The sequence below is a fragment of the Somniosus microcephalus genome, chromosome 13, assembly GCF_052327205.1.
Source record: "Somniosus microcephalus isolate GS21.2 chromosome 13, FLI_Smic_1.0, whole genome shotgun sequence".
NCBI classification, from domain to species: Eukaryota; Metazoa; Chordata; class Chondrichthyes; order Squaliformes; family Somniosidae; genus Somniosus; species Somniosus microcephalus.
In genome coordinates, this window is record NC_140999.1 from 105,459,576 (window position 1) to 105,479,303 (window position 19,728).

Consider the following 19,728-nt stretch of genomic DNA (forward strand, 5'->3'; position numbering starts at 1 on the left):
CCTACTGACAGGGTCACCACACAGTAGCCGCTGATGTCCATTGACTGGGACTTGGACGCCATAGAAATGCGATGGTGCGTTGGCAGAATCGTGAGGGAGTGGCTACGTACCGTGTCGGGGTGGACGAAACTCTCTGTGCTCCCGCTGTCGATCAGGCAACTGGTGGCGCGGCTGTTTACCGCGATATCCATCATGGAGCTGGATAGATGGTGAGGGTGGCCTTGATCCAGCGTCACGGAGGCCAGTATGTGGCTTAGTGAGTCACTATAGTCATCCGCCGAGACGGTGGTCGGTTCCGGTGACGAAATGGCGGTTGAGTGCGTTGGATACGATGGTGGCGGATGCCATGCGGCCGGGGGTACACAAAATGGCGGATAAGATGGCTGCTCCCACGGCCCGCACGCTGCGCTGCTGGCTGGCTTCCCCTTGCAGGCGTTAGCGTAATGGCCTTTCTTCCCGCAGCCCGAGCAGGTAGCTGTCTTAGCTGGGCATCGAAGCAGTTCTTACCGGAGGCTGCTGTCTCGGTTGGGTCGCTGCAGCGGTTGGTGCCGGGGGCGGCGGTCCCGTGTCCCACGGTTTCGATTGCCATGTCTCGGCGCCGTTACGGGGGTATGCCTCGAGGTTTCGGTGGGCCTCCTCTAACGAGAGCGCAAGGGCAATGGCCGTCTTCAGGTCGGGTTCCTTGCTTTCTAGCAGTCTCTGCCGGGTGTGGTCTGACTGGAGGCCCCTGACGAAGGCATCACAGGCGAGTCCCTGCGCGTGCTCCACAGCCGTTACCGCTTTACAATCGCAGTCTCTGCAGAGTGCCAGTAGCGCCCGTGCAAATGCCCCTACCGATTCTCCCGGTTGCTGCCTGCGGGATCCCAAGAGGTGTCGGGCGTAAATTGTGTTCACTGGGCGCGTATATTGCCCTTTTAGTAGCTCGAGGGCCGCCACGTACGTATTAGAGTCCCGGATTAGCATATATACTTGATGGCTCACCTGGGCGGTCAAAATTTTCAGTTTGTGATCCTCCTCTGTAACCTGTGAGATTGCGAGGAAGGATTCAAAGCAGCTCAGCCAGTGTTCAAACTTGGCTGATGCACCCACATCTTGAGGGTCGAGGTCCAGGCGTGGTGGTCTGAGGGCTCTCAGCAATGTCTGCTGTATCCGTTGCTGTTGTTGCTCCTCAGGTGTCGCCATTTAACTTTTAGCTAATAAAATTGATACGCTTATCAATTACTTCATAAAAGGTGATGAGTCGAAGAAGAGATGATGAGTCGAAAGAAGAGATGAATAAGGCTTTTATTAGCTAAGAAGAGACCATGCTTCTTCGTGAGTGACTGAACAAGTCTGAACGAAACCCACAGTGGTGGGTGGAGTCAGCTGAGGCATGCCTCCATACACAGCGCCACCCAGAGGTGGCAATATACAATACAGTGGTTTACCACAGAAATAAAAACAGAAAATGCTGGAAATACTCAGCAGGTCAGGCAGCATCTGTGGAGAGAGAAACAGAGTTAACGTTTCAGGTCGATGACCCTTTGTCAGAACTGGAAAAAGTTGGAGATCGAACAGGTTTTTAAGCAAGTGTAGGGGGAGGGGAGGGGAGGGGAGGGGAGGGGGGGAGGGGAGGGGAGGGGAGGGGAGGAAAGAACAAAAGGAAAGGTCTGTGATAGGATGGAAGGCAGGAGAGATTAAGAGATGGTGCAAGGCAAAAGGAGATGGTAATGGGACAAGTTAAGAAACAAAAATGGCTCCAGATGAAGTGTCAATGGCACAGAATGAAAGACAGCTGCCATGTGGGGGAGAGAGAGAGAGAGAGAGAGAGAGAGAGAGAGAGAGAGAGAGAGAAAATAAATAAATAAATAAAATGGGGGGGGAAATATGGGCAGAGGTTATAGTCTGAAATTGTTGAACTCTTTGTAGAGTCCAGAAGGCTGTAAAGTGCCTAATCGAATTATGAGGTGCTGTTCCTCGAGCTTCATTGGAACAGTGTAAGAGGCCAAGGACGGTGCGGTCCGAGTGGGAGTGGAGCGGTGAATTAAAATGACAGGCCACCGGAAGCTCAGCGTCACCCTTACGGACTGAACGGAGGTGTTCTGCAAAGCAGTCACCCAATCTGCGTTTGGTCTCCCCAATGTAGAGGAGACCGCATCGTGAGCAGCGAATACAGTATACTAAATTGCAAGAAGTACAAGTAAATCGCTGTTTCACCTGGAAGGAGTGTTTGGGGCCCTGGACGGTGGGAAGGGAGGAGGTAAAAGGGCAAGTGTTGCATCTCCTGCGCTTGCACAGGAAGGGGAAGCGCAAAGGGGAAGGGGTGTTGGGGGTGATAGAGGAGTGGACCACGGTGCCATCGAAGGGTCATCGACTTGAAATGTTAACTCTGTCTCTCTCTCCACAGATGCTGCCTGACCTGCTGAGTATTTCCAGCATTTTCTGTTTTTATTTCAGATTTCCAGCATCTGCAGTATTTGGCTTTTGTTTAGAGTGTCAAAATGATTGTGGAGCTCCCCCCACTTTATGTGGCTGCCAGTCATAACCCTCCTTTTCATGGCAGCTCCTGACTTTCATACTTATGTTACCATGGCAAACTCATCAGAACTCTCAAAATGCTTGGCCCCGAGCAATGCTGCACTCTATCCTCCTTGTACAAAGTTACACTACAGTCCCCACCACTTAAAATGTCCAAGTTTAAAATGGCCAGCCGCTTATTTCTGCTGAAAAGCGATAACCATCAACAAATTTGCATTAACCTCAATTTCAAAGTTGCCAATTATAGCATCTTAAATGCGCCGTTTATTTCGGGAAGAAACAGCTGTGCTTACTCACTAGTTCACACCTCGCTAAGGTGAGCTGGGTGAAAGAACAAACATAAGTAAGTAAATAAGGAAATAAGTCCTTGTTAATGTTCATTTAACTTGTTTAGTTTATTCAATGGTGATCTACAACATTTTTGATGATTACTGTAGTAGCGCTGTCCTGTTATTGGCCATTGTGTATAGCGGGCAAATCGCGTTCCACTATAAGCAGTTGGGACTGTACTACTAAGCCGAGCGGGGCCGGCTAACACATGTATGTTTGATCAGTATCTCTGCAGCATGGTGCCAATGAAGTGTGCCCACCTTGTCATAAAGGGTGTTGTCTTCACCATCGTCCATTAGCGGCACCGACGTGTCAAAAAAGTGTTTGGATCTTTCCTCTCGATTCTTCAAACCTGTGACAAAAACAAAAATCCTATAAATGGAAGGGAGCAAACCTGGGAAATATAAATAAAACGTGGAATCCTTTTGTTCCATTCGCTGATTCAGGACAGGGTCATATTTGGCAGAGTTAAAATAAAACCAGTACTCCCTCGCAGCCCCTCCAATTATCCTCTTGCTCCCCGAGAGGCGCTGAATCTTGCTGGGATACGGGTGCCAGCAATTCCTCATCCATTCTCCACGTGTACAGTTGGTCAGTGAATGTCAGAAGGCTATTCCACCAGAGTGAAGCCAAATCCTGTCTTTGCTGGTCATCCACACACATGTATACTTTACAGAGGGGTCGCTGGACAGTGATGAAGATTGCATTTTCCCCCCTCCCTAGTCCCAGGGCGCTGGGAAATTAGGAGATTTCACCATTAAGGTAAATCTGCAGGCACACATCACGTTACACCAGGTGATGAGGGTTTATTTCAGGGATACCAAGTGTGAACGTACACATTTGCTAAAATACACCAACTGTTACAGGGCTTACAACATACTATATCTGCTGTCCCTAAAGACTTATTTCAAAATCCTCAAATATGCATGTGAGATCCTTGGTTTTATAAATAGAGGCATAGGGCTCGAATTTCTAAGCCCCGTGGAGGCAGGTTTGGAGGCGGGAGTGGGGGGAAAATTGCAGAATCGGGAGGCACGAACCCTTCCCGCCCCCAACCCGCCTCCATGCCCATTTCCCAAGAGGCGGGTACCCGACTTGTGCTGGGAGCCGCCTCCCCGAGGCGGGAAGGGGATTAGTGCCAGTTAACAGGCAGTTTTTAGCCTAATCCCTATTTTTAGCCCTGAAGTGTGGGCTGCCCGACGGCTCCAAACCACGCCAAGTTAGCGAGGCGGACTGTCGGGCTGAAGGGCTTGGAGGGTTCGAGATGTCCGGTGTTCAGTTGAGTGATGGGTGCATGAGTGTAGAGGTGTGTTTAAAGTGTTTAAATAAGTTTTACTTACCTTTACTTAATAATGCAGGCTTCCTTCCTTCAGGTCTCGGGAGTCCCTCATCTCACTGGCACAGAAAGCAGAATGGCCGCGAGCTGTCAAAAGTTGCAGCATTCTGCTTTCTGTTCTGGAGAGATTTCTAACTGAGTCTGTGGAGAAGGACTCAAGTTAGAAGTCAGATTGTCAGTGTTTGACAGCTTCACAGAGCTGTCAAACGCTGATATTTCATCTGTCAAAAGCTCTTGATAGATGAAATGTCAATCCCTGACGTCACCTGTAACCGGGTGTCCCTTAATTGGCCTGCTGAGCCCGCTGGGCGGGCTCAACAAGGTCAATCAAGGGAAAATCACGTGGGTTGGCCACAAATCGATGGAGGCGGGACTACAACCCAAAAAGTGGGAGTCCCGCCTCCATCACGTCCCCATTGTCAAAATCCAGCCCATAGAGTACCAAAGCAAGGAAACTATGCCAAACAGTTATAAATCACTGGTTAGGCCTCAGCTAGAGTACTGGCCCAGAACTTGGTGTCGGGGGCTTGCCGCGCGTGCAAGCCCCCGATGTGCACTTACCCGGCGCGCCGACATCTGAAACCTGGCCCGCAGTGGATTTCCTGTCAGTGGCCCGGTTCTGATGTCGGCGCGCTGTGCTAACCTGACCCAGCGGCGTAGTTAGTGCAATGTGCCGGCTGGGATCAGGTGAGCACTGTTCAGCCAATCAGGGGAGGGGAAACTTCATTCATAAGTTTGAGAATAAGAACTGTCAAACTCATGAGAAGTACTGCACCCCAAAACACTACTTAAACTTTAAATAAAATTTTAAAAAACATCCCAATCATTAAATTAAGTGTAAATAAGTTAAAAAAAATAATTTAACATTTTTTTTTTGAAAAAAATAATTTTTTAATAAAAAGGGTCTAAAACTAAACTTACCTTATTGTAGATTCTTTAAAATAATAAACCTGTGGGAAAAAAAATTCTAAATTGCACTAAAACACCACTTACCTGTAAAAATAAATACTTACGTGTGCTTTTTACAAGCGTAAAGACCAGAGGCCTTTACACATGCGCAAATCCCCCAAAACAGAGGAAATCCAAGACGCACGCGCTGCCCCCTACAGCGCACGCGCTAGCCTCTTCACCTCTTGGGTTAGAGAGGAGAGGAAATGCCGGTTTTCAGCACATGCGCTGTGCATGCTGAAAACCGGAATTTCCTCCGGCCAGACGTGTGAGTACCCCTTCCGTACTCACGCGTTTGGGGAGGAATTACTGCCCCATTGTGTCCAATTCTGAACAGCACACTTTAGGAAGGATATGAAAGCCTTGCATAGCAGATTTACCAGAACAATAGCAGGGATGCGGGACTTCAGTTATGTGGAGAGATTAGAGATGCTGGGATTGTTCTCCTCGTAGCAGAGAAGGTTAAGGGGAGATTTAATAGGTGTTCAAAATTATGAGGGGTTTTGATAGAATAAATAAGGAGAAACTGATTCCACCGGCAGGAGGGTCGATAACCAGAGGACACAGATTTAAGATAATTGGCAAGAGATGAGAATCTTTTTTACGCAGCGAGTTATGAAAGGGTGATGGAAGCAGATTCAACAATAACTGTGAAAAAGATATATACCTGAAGAAGAAAAATTTGCAGGGCAATGGGGATAGAGCAGGGGAGTGGGACTAATTGGATAGCTCTTTCAACAGCCGACACAGGCACGATGGGCTGAATAGCCTCCCTTTGTGCTGTAAGATTCTATGAATCTACGCAGGAGTGACTTATACACCAAAGCGGACTAAGTGCTTATAGTAACATTTTTTTTTGCTCATCAACTGCTTGGGCTAACATAATTAACCTCAACTAGTTTTTAGTTTGGTGAAGTCACTTGGCCCTGTCCCCATCCAGAAGCCATTACCAATCAATACAAACACTTCACTGATCTAGAGAGCACTGCTCATACCCATACAGAACAGGTGGCCAACGACACTCAAAAAATGACATTGGGACCAGAGCGTTTCCCCGTTCTTGGCTGCTTACGTTTGAGATAGCTGGACTGGGCGTGTCGAAAGTTGGTCGACAGCTCTTGAAGAGCTTGTGCCAGAGAGGAGACGACGTTTCGAAGGACCCGTTCTTCCTGCTCTGTGCAGGTGCGCCATTTGCTCTGCAGGCTCTGCACTGATCGCTGACACCTGTGGAACATCTGAAGAGAATGGGGAAGCAAAGATTAGAGCATCCGATTCATCTCCCAGCACTGCATTAAATGCCTTAAAGCAGGGATAATCTGCCATTGTACGGAAAAGTATCTATTGTGTGAATCTAGAATAGACTTGCTTTAACTAATCCTTGGCTCCCTTACTGAAGAATGAGTCAGTACCTACAGGATAAGAATTTAAACCCCGTGTGTTTAGTATACACATGCACAGTACCATGTCAACTTCCATGGGGGTTGTCTGCCATATCTTCGTTAGAAGAGCTGCAGAATCTCTGGAAAAATGGCATAAATACTGTTTTTTCCAGTGTTTCTGCAGCCAAAGTTGCAGCTGACAAACCTCAGCAGAACTTCACCCCCTCCAGTGTTAACGCTGGCTTTTAGCATTGGTATGCTGCATCTGGACAAGTTGTACATGAAAAAACCTGACGGTGTTCACATTGCCACTGTCCGACATCATTTTCAAGATGATTTTCTCCTCCATTCCTTTAGTGAAGACCTTGTGGTATGGTTCCATGGGTGCTAGATGCCCGCTGAACTGTGCCCGCTTTCCACACTCCCATTATTGAAAAAATTTCTGCTTACAGTGAAGAGTGTTAGTTGGGAGTGCAGAGCCTCAAGTGCGCACTTTGCAATCATGTCACAGAGGGGAGGTCTACACAACATACTCACCACCAGGCTGCTCGTCGTCAGTGGTTTAAAGCATTGTGAGCAGGAGGGGAGAAGCTGAGAAGGATCTGAAAGATCTTCCTTTAAAATAAGGATTATCTAGCATTTCATAATTCAGATCCCCTTAAAGAAGGATTCTCACCGTTAGTACACGGTTTAAAAATTAAACCACTGGCAATACTTGTGATTAATATTCTTATATGGTATAATTTGTTTATTTCTACTGATTTTTTTTTAAACATTGTTGCATAACAACAACAACTTGTATTTATATAGCACCTTTATTGTAGCAAAACGTCCCAAGGCGCTGCACAGGAGTATTATAATACAAAAAAAACACCAAGTCACGTAAGGAGAAATTAGGGCAGATGACCAAAAGCTTGGTCAAAGAGGTAGGTTTTAAGGAGCATCTTAAAGGAGGAAAGAGAGGTAGAGAGGCGGAGAGGTTTAGGCAGGGAATTCCAGAGCTTGGGGCCTAGGCAACAGAAGGCACGGCCAGCAATGGTTGAGCAATTATAATCAGGGATGCGCAACAGGGCAGAATTAGAGGAGCACAGATATCTCGGGAGGTTGTTGGGCTGGAGGAGTTTACAGAGATATGGAGGGGCGAGGTCACAGAGGGATTTGAAAACAAGGATGAGAATTTTGAAATTGAGGTGTTGCTTAACCGGGAGCCAATGTAGGTCAGCGAGCACAGGGGTGATGGGTGAACGGGACTTGGTGTGTGGTCAGACACGGGCAGCCGAGTTTTGGATGACCTCAAGTTTACGTAGGGTAGAACATGGGAGAGCAGCCAGGAATGCGTTGGAATAGTCAAGTCCAGAGGTAACAAAGGCATGGATGAGGGTTTCAGTAGCAGACGAGCTGAGGCAAGGGCGGATACGGGCGATGTTACGGAGGTGGAAATGGGCTGTCTTAGTTATGCCTCAGATATGTGGTCGAAAGCTCATTTCAGGGGCAAATACGACACCAATGTTGCGAACAGTGTGGTTCAGCCTCAGACAGAGGTTAGGGAGAGGGATGGAATCAGTGGCTAGGGAACGGAGTTTGTGGTGGGGATCGAAAACAATGGCTACAGTCTTCCCACTATTCAATTAGAGAACATTTCTGCTCATCCAGAACTGGATGTCGGACAAGCAGTCTGACAATTTAGAGACCGTGGAGGGGGTCGAGAAAAGTGGTGGTGAGGTAGAGCTGGGTGTCATCAGCATACATGTGGAAACTGACACTGTGCTTTCGGATGATGTCGCCAAGTGGCAGCATGTAGATGAGAAATAGGAGGGGACCAAGGACAGATCTTTGGGGGACACCAGAGGTAACGATGCGGGAGCGGGAAGCGAAGCCATCGCAGGTGATTCTCTGGCTACAATTAGATAGATAAGAATGGAACCAGGCGAGTGCAGTCCCACCCAGCTGGATGACGGTAGAGTGGCATTGGAGAAGGTTGGCGTGGTCAAGTCAAGAAGGATGAGGAGGGATAGTTTACCTTTGTCACAGTCACAAAGGATGTCACTGGTGACTTTGACGAGAGCCGTTTCGGTACTGTGGCAGGGGTGGAAAACTGATTGGAGGGATTCAAATATGGAGTTGGGGGAAAGATGCGCATGGATTTGGGAGGCGACAACATGTTCAAAGATTTTGGAGAGGAAAGGGAGGTTGAGATGGGGCGGTAGCGTGCAAGGACGGAGGAGTCAAAGGTTATTTTTTTTTTTGAGAGGGGTGAAGACGGCAGATTTGAGGGAGAGGGGGACAGTACCTGAGGTGAGAGAACCGTTAACAATGTCAGCTAACATGGGGGCCAGAAAAGGAAGTTGGGTGGTCAGCAGGTTGGTGGGACGGGGGTCGAGGGAGCAGGAAGTGGGTCTCATGGAAAAGGTGAGTGCAGAGAGGTTATGAGGGGAGATCGAAGAGAAACTGGAGAAAGATGTGAGTTCAGGGTTCGGGCAGGGGGGAACCTTAGAAGAAGTTTGGCCCGGTGGGCTAGGGGAAGGGAGAGACGTGGCAGAGGCAGCTGAACAGATGGTCTCAATCTTAGAGACAAAGAAGTCCATGAGCTCCTCACACGTTGTCGGAGGCGAGGATGGAGGAGACAGGGGAGAGGCGTTAAATAAGACGGTTAGCAGTGGAGAATAGAAGCTGGGGTTTATCTTTGCATTCCAGAATGATTCTGGAATAGTAAGCAATTTTGGCAGATGAGAGCAAGACCCAATAATGCTTTATGTGGTCCAGCCAGATCTGGCGGTGAATGGCTAAACCAGTTGTCCATCATATCCGTTCAAGCCTGCGTCCCTTGGACTTAAGGGAGCGAAGATGAGGGCCGTACCGGGGGAATGGCCAGGGTGAGAGAAAGTAATTATTTTAATAGGAACTAGGGCATCAAAGCTGGTGCAGTTGCAAGAGAGTTTGGGGGGAGAGTTTTTTTCCAGGGGCGGACACAGAAGAAAGTAGGGTTGGCTTTTTGGTGGGGGGGGGGGGGGGGGGGGGGGGGGGTGGATATGGGTGGAGAGCGATGCGAGGAAGTGGTCAGAGATGGCCTTATCTGCGATTGACACGATGGGAGTAGCGAGGCCACGAGAGATGGCAAGGTCGAGGGGGTGATCGTGAATATGGGTTGGGGAGTTTACATGTAGGGAGAGATTGAGGGAGGATAGGAGGCTAGTGAACTCAGAGGAGAGAGAGCATGATGAATTGAGATGGAGGTTGAAATCACCGAGGATGAGAAGTCACTCGGTGCAGAGGCTGAGGGAGGAAAGCAGTGAAGATGTCTCGGTAATAACGTTTTTATGGCAGGGGATTGGGAACCTGTGCAGGGAGACAGAGGAAAGGGAAGCATGGATAGAAACAAAAGACAGGAAGGAGAAAAGCAAATGTGGAAGGCAGAGAAATCAAGGGTGTAAATCAAAGGGCCACAGTAAATAATAATTCTAAAAGGACTAAGAGTGTTAAAAAATCAAGCCTGAAGGCTTTGTGTCTTAATGTGAGGAGCATTCGTAATAAGGTGGATGAATTAGCTGCGCAAATAGATGTAAATGGATGAGATATAATTGTGATTATGGAGACATGGCTCCAGGGTGACCAAGACTGGGAATTCAACATCCAGGGGTATTTAATATTCAGGAAGGACAGGAAAAAAGGAAAAGGAGGTGGGGTAGCATTGCTGGTTAAAGAGGAGATTAACACAATAGTAAGGAAGGATATTAGTTCTGATGATGTGGAATCTGTATGGGCAGAACTGAGAAATACCAAGGGGCAGAAAACATTAGTGGGAGTTGTATACAGACCCCCAAACAGTAATGCTGAGGTAGGGGATGGCATTAACCGGGAAATTAGAGACACGTGCAATAAGGGCACAGCAGTTATCATGGGTGACTTTAATCTACATATAGATTGGGCTAACCAAATTAGTAACAATACTGTGGAGGAGGAATTCCTGGACCAATATGTCGAGGAACCAACTAGAGATCAGGCCATCTTAGACTGGGTATTATGTAATGAAAAAGGATTAATTAGCAATCTTGTTGTGCGAGGCCCCTTGGGGAGGAGCGATCATAATATGATAGAATTCTTCATTAAAATGGAGAATGAAGTTGTTGACTCAGAGACTAGGGTCCTGAATTTAAATAAAGGAAACTAGGATGGTATGAGGCACGAGTTGGCTAGGATGGATTGGGGAACGTTACTTAAAGGATTGACGGTGGATAGCCAATGGCAAACACTTAAAGATCGCATGGATGAACTACAGAATTTGTTCATCCCTGTCTGGCATAAAAATAAAACAAAAAAGGTGACTCAACCGTGGCTAACAAGGGAAATTAGGGATAGCATAAGATCCAAGGAGAGAACATATAATTTGGCCAGAAAAAGCAGCAAACCTCAGGATTGGGAGCAGTTTAGGATTCAGCAAAGGAGGCCAAAGGGATTAATTAAGAGGGGGAAAATAGCTTATGAGTGTAAGCTTGCAGGGAACATAAAAACTGACTGTAAAAGCTTCTATAGATAAGTGAAGCGAAAAAGGGGGAAAAAATTCAGTATCGCCCCATATGGGGCGCCATTATTGGCGGTGCGCAAAGTTTAGCGCCTGGCGCTAATTATCGCCTCCGACAGCAAACTTGGCTTTTATCGCCCCTGGAGGTGATTGGAGCGCTAAATCAGGCGCTACACATCTCTCTTAAGGCGCTACCTCAGAGGGCGGGCACAGCACAGGTGCTGTCAGTTAGCGATTGAACACAGACACACTGGCGCCGGTCAGTTCTTAAAGGGGAGGGTTGATCTTGCTCTGCAGCCACACCCTGCTCATTGGGGCCTTGAATCTCGGCCTGGGCAGACATGTGGCTAAATCTAGCAACCAAACACTATGGAGGGGGCCAGGGAGCGAGCACAGCACTTCTGCGAGCGGGCCTTGGAGGCTCTGGTTGGCGTGGTGGAGCGCAGAAGATCCATTCTGTACCCAGAGAGTGGCAGGAGGCCTTTGCCACACGAGTACAGAAGAGTGTGGAGGGTGGTGGCTCAGAGTGTCTCCTCAAGCAGCATGGTGCCTAGGACCCATATCCAATGTAGGAAAAAGTTCAACAACCTCACTCGGGTCGTCAGGGTGAGTGCCTTTTTTTCAAAACCTCTCCATCCCTCCATCTCAACCTCACTTTATGGCCAGATGGTCTTAAAAGCCCCAATGCCCAACACTCATCCAAGCCCTTTCATCAAACACACACGCACATTCCATACTTTGCATACAGTAAGGGCTATTCAACTGTGGGAGGCATTTCAGGCAAGACCATGGCTGCATACAGTAAGGGCTATTCAACCGTGGGAGGCATTTCAAGCAAGACCATGGCTGCATATTTACTCAGACGCCGTCCTTTTTCTTGCAGGCCAAGCTGTCTCATAATAGGAGACAGCAGCAACGCACTGGTGGAGGGTGGCCTCAGCTGCAGCCCCTCAGCGATCTTGAGGAGCGCGTCCACAGGATTGTGGCAAGCCGGGTGATTGGTCCTGTCGCCATTGGAGACGCCGACCCCGTTCTGGACAGCAATGGTAAGGTCATCACCTTTTTGTCCTCTCTCCTTCCACTTGTTCCTCACAACTGCAGCCTTTGACACTTTCAATCCAAATCACTAAATCGCTGCACTCATGCCTCCCTTGCTGCCACCCTGTCCTCACGCTAAAGCCATTCTTGGACCTCCCTGCTTTCCGATGGTGATTCACCAGGTGAGGAGACGGGCCCTCAAGCTGCCAGTGGGAGTGAAGCTGAAGGCGAGGAGGAAGAGGGAGCCGGAGCATCAGCGCCACCCTCTACCAAGGCAGCCCATGCCCACAGTGAACATGCCTTCCCTGGAGGGGAGCAGGGGGGAATGGTCTGATGAGGGTGAAGCTCCAGGACCCAGCGGGCTGCAGCAACGTGATGGGGGTAGGGAAGCTCAGGGACCTTCTCCCCGGAGGGAGAGTATGGCTTCGAGTCCTGCTGCACTGGACGCAGAGGGGGAGCGGGTCCTCGCTGAAATGAGCGCCCAGGCGGAGAACAGGCACACTGAGCTCATGGCTGCAGTGGCAAGGGTGCCCGAATCCATTGAATCACTGGCAAGGAGTGTGGAGCACTTCGGTGTAGCACAGGCGGCTGCCACGCAAATGCTTAGTGCTGCAATGCAGTCAGTGGCTAGTCTCATGCAGACGCAGATTGAGGCCACACGAGCACTGACTGCTGCCACCCTCCCTGGATCGGGCACATTTCCCCGGGGCTCTCACCGCGTCGCAGCAGGCCAGCAATCTGTGCTCCATCAGATTGCTCCGGATGCTGAAGTGTTGCCCCATGGGCGTGCCAGTGTGTCGGTCGAGCAGGGAGTTGCTGTCCTCTCTCAAGATGACAGCATTCCTCCTGCCACCACTGGCACTTCTCCACTGCAGTTGCCACCACCTGTAGGACAGACTGCTGCCGCCCATGCAGAGTTGGTGCAGTCAGCAGCCGGGACCTCCAGGCCCAGAGCTGGTCCAGACCTTCCTTCAAGGGCATCTGCAGTCTCAGTTTGTGACAATCAGCAGCCTTCCCCCCAGCCACTGAGGTCCCATTACGGAGGTGCTGCAGGGTGGGAAGGGGGGAATTTCGCAAGGGAAGGAAATCACCCTCGAAGGGCAAAAAGTAGGAGGTGTGACAAAATGTTTTTCATTGTTTTATTGAAGGCCGAGATTTGTGGTCAAATTTTTGTAACTGTTTTGGACATTGTCTCCAAGTTGTGAGAGCCAGTTATGCTAATGACTGCTTTTTTTTGTGTTTCTTTCTATTAGTTTGTCATGCGGAAATGAGACACACAAGAGTGTGTCAAATAAAGAAGTGTCTGTATTCAAAATGTACATATTTGGTCTTTGCAATCATTGTTGCCTTGACCAGCTTAGGGGTTGCGGGATGGTTTCATTCAGGTTGTTTGAATGGCAGAAGCCATTTCCTCAGAGGGGGCCTAGAAGCGACTTGCTATGAGCCTTTGACGGACGGCCCTTCCAATTTGTACATTGTGTGCCTCCCTCCTGCCTTGGTGCTGATGATGATCATCCTCCTCATCTTCCTCCTCTGCTGGTGCTCCAATGCCTGGTGGCATTGGCTGGGTCCTGAGGATTGCAAGGTTATGCAGCATGCAGCACACAACAATGAAGTGGGCGACTCGCTCAGGCGAGCACTAAAGGGCTCCTCCAGAATGGCCCAGACAGCGGAACCGTTGCTTGAGCACGCCGATTGTGTGCTCAACGATGTTCCTGGTAGCTTGATGGCTCTCGTTGTATCGCAGCTCAGCAGGGGTGCTGGGCGTACGGAGCGGTGTCGGGCGTACGGAGCGGTGTCATCAGCCAGGTGCACAGAGGATATCCCTTGTCCCCGAGAAGCCAACCTCCTGGGTGATGCGGTGCCTGGAAAAGGTCTGCCACAGAAGTCTGGCGCAGGATGAAGGCATCGTGGCTGCTGCCAGGAAAGTGGGCATTGAAAGCGAGTTTCAGCTGCCTGTGGTCACAGACCAAATGGACGTTTAAGGAATGGAAGCCCTTTCGGTTGTGGAAATCCTCGGCATTCTCTTGCAGCGCACGCAAAGCCACATGCATGCAGTCAATGGCGCCCTGCACCATGGGGAAGCCCGCTATCATCGCAAAGCCCGTTGCGTGTTCTTGCTGCTTGTCCGGGGTCATGGGGAAAGAGATGTACTCTCGTCTCCTTTTAAAGAGGGCATTTGTTACCTGACGGATGCAGCAATGCATCGCGAACTGGGAGATATTGGCGATGTTCCCAGTAGCTGATTGAAATGAGCCGGTGGCATAAAAGTTGAGAGCCACTGTTATCTTCACTGCCACTGACAGAGACGTCCTGCTCCTCAGTTGAGGCTGCAGATCTGGCTGAAGCAGGTGGCAGAGCTCAGTGACCACCTCCTTGCTGAAGCGCAGCCTTCGCAAACACTGCTCCTCAGACATATTAATGTAGGAGAACTGTTGGCGAAAAACCCTGAGAGGGTAAGGTCTCCTGTACAGAGGCCTGTTGGCCCTCCTCCATCTGGCCATGATTGCCACTCTCTCTCTGCGTCTCTGTGCCCTCCGAATGTGATGGAGAAGGACGACGTTCCCATCAATTGCAGCCCCCATAGTATCTAGGCAATCAAAGTTATGAAGGTCAAAAAGCAAAGTACCTGCAAAGTTATGGTCAGAAGCTAAAACTACCTCAGACAGCGTTGACTCAATGCAGAAGTCTCTCTTTCTCTCTCTCAAAATCTCTCTCTCTCTCAGAACGAGTGGGGCAAAAATGGCTACCACACAAAAGCCAGGAAGAAGCCCCCTTTAAATAGCGCCCCCCCCCAAAACCCCACAGCGACTGGGAAGTGTTCCACTCAACCGGTCGTTGGTTGCGCCAGGCGGAAAGGAGGGGAGCACCACTCAATTTCCGGTCCGGGGCGTCACAAGGGCGTTGCACAGGAGATTGGGCAGTATTGTTTAGCGCCGCCGCAAAATGTCCAGTCAATTTCACGAGAGGCGCAGATATCGCAGCGCCCGGGCGCCAGTTGCTTTGCGCCCCACTTAGCGCCCTCTTAAGGCGCTAACGGGAGGCGCTACCTCTTCACAAAGGAGGACACAAATAACCTCCCAGAGATGTCGGGAACATAGGGTCTAATGAGAGGGAGGAATTGAATGAAATCAGTATTCGTAGGGAAATGTGTTAGGGAAATTGACGGGATTGAAGGCCGATAAATCCCCAGGGCCTGATAATCTACATCCTAGGGCACTTAAGGAAGTGGCCCTAGAAATAGTAGATGCATTGTTGGTCATCTTCCAAAATTCGATAGACTCTGGAACAGTTCCCATGGATTGGAGGATAGCTAATCTAACCCCACCATTTAAAAAAGGTGGTAGAGAGAAAATGGGGAATTACAGACCGGTAAGACTGACATCGGTAGTGGGGAAAATGCTAGAGTCCATTATAAAAGATTGATATACCTATCAATTCGTCCAATAAAAAGCGACGAGTTAGGAACGTAACTAAAGGTTTTTATTGACTAAATAACAGAGCCCACCCTCGTGGGTGATCGGGTCCAACAAGGAGGAATACCAGCCAGTCGACTACCTTTATACCTGGGCAGGTAGGTGGAGCCATGGGCGGAGTCGGAGGTGGTCAGCCCAGGTATAACAGCGCGACAAGAGGCGACCTCGTATCGTGATACAACAGTGATAACGGTGATAACAATACAACAGTGATAACTATAGTGTAACGATAAAAGTGGTTTACCACATTCACCCCTTGTTTAGATTTGAGTCCGGCGGGGTGAAGTGTACTACCAGTTCTGGTATGTCAGTCTGTCCGGAGGCCTCGTAAGCCTCTCCGATCGGGGGGGTGGTGGGGGGGGTAAAGGTGGTGTCTCCGGAGTGCCCGAGGGTGCGAGGTCTCGTAAGGAGACAGTGTCCTCCCGCCCGTCTGGGTAAGCCACGTAGGCGTACTGGGGGTTGGCGTGCAGGAGGTTCACCCTTTCGACCAGGGGGTCTGTTTTATGGGCCCTCACGTGCTTTCGCAGCAAGACGGGCCCCGGAGAGGTCAGCCAGGTTGGTAGAGTGGTTCCCGTAGTCGACTTCCTGGGGAAAACAAACATTCGTTCATGGGGGGTGGCGTTAACGGCAGTGCAAAGTAGTGACCGGATGGAGTGCAGCGCTGTCGGGAGGACTTCCTGCCAGCGGGAGGTTGGGAGGCCCTTAGACTTTAAGGCTAAGAGGACGGCCTTCCATACCGTCGCGTTCTCTCTTTCCACCTGGCCGTTCCCTTGGGGGTTGTAGCTGGTGGTCCTACTTGCTGCAATACCTCTCGCTAGTAGGAACTGACGGAGTTCCTCGCTCATGAAAGAGGAGCCCCGGTCACTATGTATATAGTTTGGGAACCCGAACAAGGCGAAGAGGTCGTTCAGGCATTTAATGACCGTGGTACTGGTCATGTCTGGGCAGGGGAAGGCAAAGGGGAAACGGGAGTACTCATCAACAATGTTGAGGAAGTACACATTACGGTCAGAGGACGGGAGGGGCCCCTTAAAGTCGATGCTCAGGCGCTCGAAGGGGCGGGTGGCCTTGATCAGGCTTGCTCTGTCCGGCCTAAAGAAGTGCGGTTTGCACTCGGCGCAGGTCTGGCAGTTCCTGGTTATGGTCCTGACCTCCTCGATGGAGTAGGGCAGGTTGCGGGCCTTAATGAAGTGGTAAAGTCTGGTGACCCCGGGGTGGCAGAGGTCGTTGTGGAGGGTCTGAAGTCTATCACTTTGCGCGCTGGCGCATGTAATTCGTGACAGAGCATCGGGGGGTTCGTTCAGCTTACCTGGCCGGTACAAGATATCATAATCGTAGGTGGAGAGCTCGATTCTCCACCTCAAGATCTTGTCATTCTTGATTTTGCCCCTCAGCTTGTTATTAAACATAAAAGCGACCGAACGTTGGTCGGTAAGGAGGGTAAATCGTTTGCCTGCCAGGTAGTGCCTCCAGCGTCGTACCGCCTCCACAATCGCCTGGGCCTCCTTCTCGACCGACGAGTGTCGGATCTCAGGGCCCTGTAGGGTCCTTGAGAAGAAGGCCACCGGTCTCCCCTCCTGGTTAAGGGTGGCGGCTAGGGCGAAGTCGGATGCATCGCTCTCGACTTGGAAGGGGATGGACTCATCCACTGCGTGCATAGTGGCCTTGGCAATGTCTCCCTTAATGAGGGAGAAGGCTGCGCACGCTTCCTCCGTAAGGGGGAAGGATGTGGACTTCATGAGGGGTCTGGCTTTGTCCGCATAATTGGGCACCCATTGGGCATAGTAGGCGAAGAGCCCCAGGGTTCTCTTAAGTGCCTTAGGGCAGTGGGAGCTCCATGAGGGGGCGCATTCTTTCGGGGTCGGGGCCGATGAGTCCGTTCTCTACTACACAGCCAAGGATGGCAAGGCGCGAGGTGTTAAACACACATTTCTCCTTATTGTAGGTGAGGTTCAGCCGTTGGGCTGTACGGAGGAATTTCTCCAGATTCACGTCGTGGTCCTGCCGGTCGCGGCCGCAGATGGTGACGTTATCTAGGTAGGGGAATGTGGCCTGCAGTCCGTTCTGGTCAACCATCCGGTCCATCTCCCTTTGGAAGACCGAGACCCCGTTGGTGACACCGAAGGGGACCCTAAGGAAGTGGTATAGGCGCCCATTCGCCTCGAAGGCGGTGTACTGGCGGTCCTCGGGGTGGATAGGGAGTTGGTGGTAGGCCGACTTAAGGTCGATGGTCGAGAATACGCGGTATTGTGCAATCTGATTGACCATGTCAGATATGCGGGGAAGGGGGTATGCGTCCAGCTGGGTGTATCTGTTTATGGTCTGGCTGTAGTCGATGACCAGGCGATTTTTATCGCCGGTCTTAACGACCACGACCTGGGCACGCCAGGGGCTGTTGCTCCCCTCGATGATGCCCTCCTTCAGGAGACGCTGCACCTCAGAGCTAATGAAAGCTCTGTCCCCAGCGCTGTACCGCCTGCTCTTGGTAGCGACGGGTTTGCAGTCGGGGGTGAGGTTAGCGAACAGGGAAGGTGGCGGCACCTTGAGGGTGGATAGGCTGCAGGTGTTACGCGGTGGGCGGTTTAACCTTCGCTGGTTGTCGACTGTGAGTGGGGGGAGGGGTCCACCGTATGCTAGGGTTACACTTTGGAGGTGGGATTGGAAGTCCAGCCCTAGTAGGACGGCAGCGCAGAGCTGGGGGAGGACGAGGAGTTTAAAGTTTTTATACTCTGTACCCTTAACCGACAAGGTCACAGCACAGTAGCCGCTAATGTCCGTGGCGTGGGACCTCGATGCCATCGAGATTCGGTTGCGCGTTGGCAGGACAGGGAGGGAGTAGTGGCTCACCGTGTCTGGGTGGATGAAGCTCTCCGTGCTTCCGCTGTCGAACAGGCAGGTCGTGGCGTGGCCGTTTACTTTGATGTCCATCATCGACTTGGACAGGTGGTGTGGGCGGGCTTGATCCAGAGTGACGGAGGCTAGCGTGTAGGTAAGCGAGTCGTTGTCGTCTGCGGGCGAGGCGGTCGTCGGGTCCGGGGGCCCGGTGGCAGTCGGGCGTGGTGGGTAAAATGGCGTCTCCCACGAGGTAGGACAAAATGGCGGAGAAGATGGCTGCCCCCATAACTCACATGAGGCACTATTGGGGTCGGTTGCCTTGATCAAAGATGGCCACCCCCATGACTCACGTGTGGGGATACTGGCCTCAGTTGCCGAGAAAGAAGATGGCCGCCCCCACAGTTCGCATGAGGCACTGCTGGCCTCTGAAGATCCGCTCCTGCAGGCCTTAGAGAAATGGCCTTTCTTCCTGCAGGTTGTGCAGGTAGAGTTCCTGGCTGGGCAGCGCGACCTCGGGTGCTTCTCCTGGCCGCAAAAGAAGCAGCCGGCGGCCCGATCGCGGGTGCCCGATGTCGGAGCCGGTACCGGGGGTGGCGGGCCCGGTCGGGTCCGGGACGCCGACGCTGAGGTAGGTCCCGGGGGCGGCGCTGCGAAGGGTATTGCGGTAGGGGTCGGGCCCGAGTCCCAGGGTCGCGAGCAGTACCTGGAAAACGCCTCCTGGTCCTGATGGGCCACCTCCAGGGAGAGAGCGAGGGCTTCAGCTTTGTCCAGGTCGAGGTCTTTAGCTTCAAGCAGTCTTTGCCGTGAGTAGTCGGACCGTAGGCCTTTCACAAAGGCATCGCGGATATTATCTTCCGTATTTTCAACAGCCGTCACCGCCTTAAAGTCACAGTTCCTGCCGAGTGCTCTTAGCGCCCGTAAAAATTCAGCTACAGACTCTCCTGGCTGTTGCGGGCGGGATCTTAGGAGGTGCCTGGTGTACATGTAATTTACCGGGCTGCGGTACTGCTGTTTCAGTAGGTTGATAGCGGCCTCGTACGTAGTCGTGTCCTGTATGAGTGCGTATACTCTCGGGCTCGCTTGGGCGTTCAGAAGTCTTAGTTTGGATCTCTGCGGGGCGCCGGATTCTTCCAGGTAGGATTCGAAGCAGTCCAGCCAGTGTTTGAAGTTGAGGGCTGCGTTTGCTGCCTGTGGGTTTAGATCCAGGTACGGTGGTTTGAGGGCTTGCAGCCAAGCCGGCTGGTGTGGCTGTGCTTCTGGGAGGGCTTCTGGCTGGCCAGTAGTAGACATCTTTAAAATTTAGTCAATAAAATTGATATACCTATCAATTCGTCCAATAAAAAGCGACGA

At 51.0% G+C, this 19,728-nt stretch overlaps 1 protein-coding gene across 7 annotated transcripts in view; it reads right to left on the minus strand.

Annotated features, from left to right (window-relative positions):
* Positions 1-19,728, minus strand: part of stx16 (syntaxin 16) — a 68,763-nt gene that overhangs the window by 17,355 nt on the left and 31,680 nt on the right. For all 7 annotated transcript variants that reach the window (XM_086005180.1, XM_086005182.1, XM_086005177.1 and 4 more), the window contains exons 4-5: positions 6,204-6,366; positions 3,108-3,199 (exon numbers count right to left, since the gene is read on the minus strand). In XM_086005180.1, coding sequence (XP_085861306.1) covers positions 3,108-3,199; positions 6,204-6,366 — 255 coding nt within the window. The remainder of the gene's footprint in view (positions 1-3,107; positions 3,200-6,203; positions 6,367-19,728) is intronic.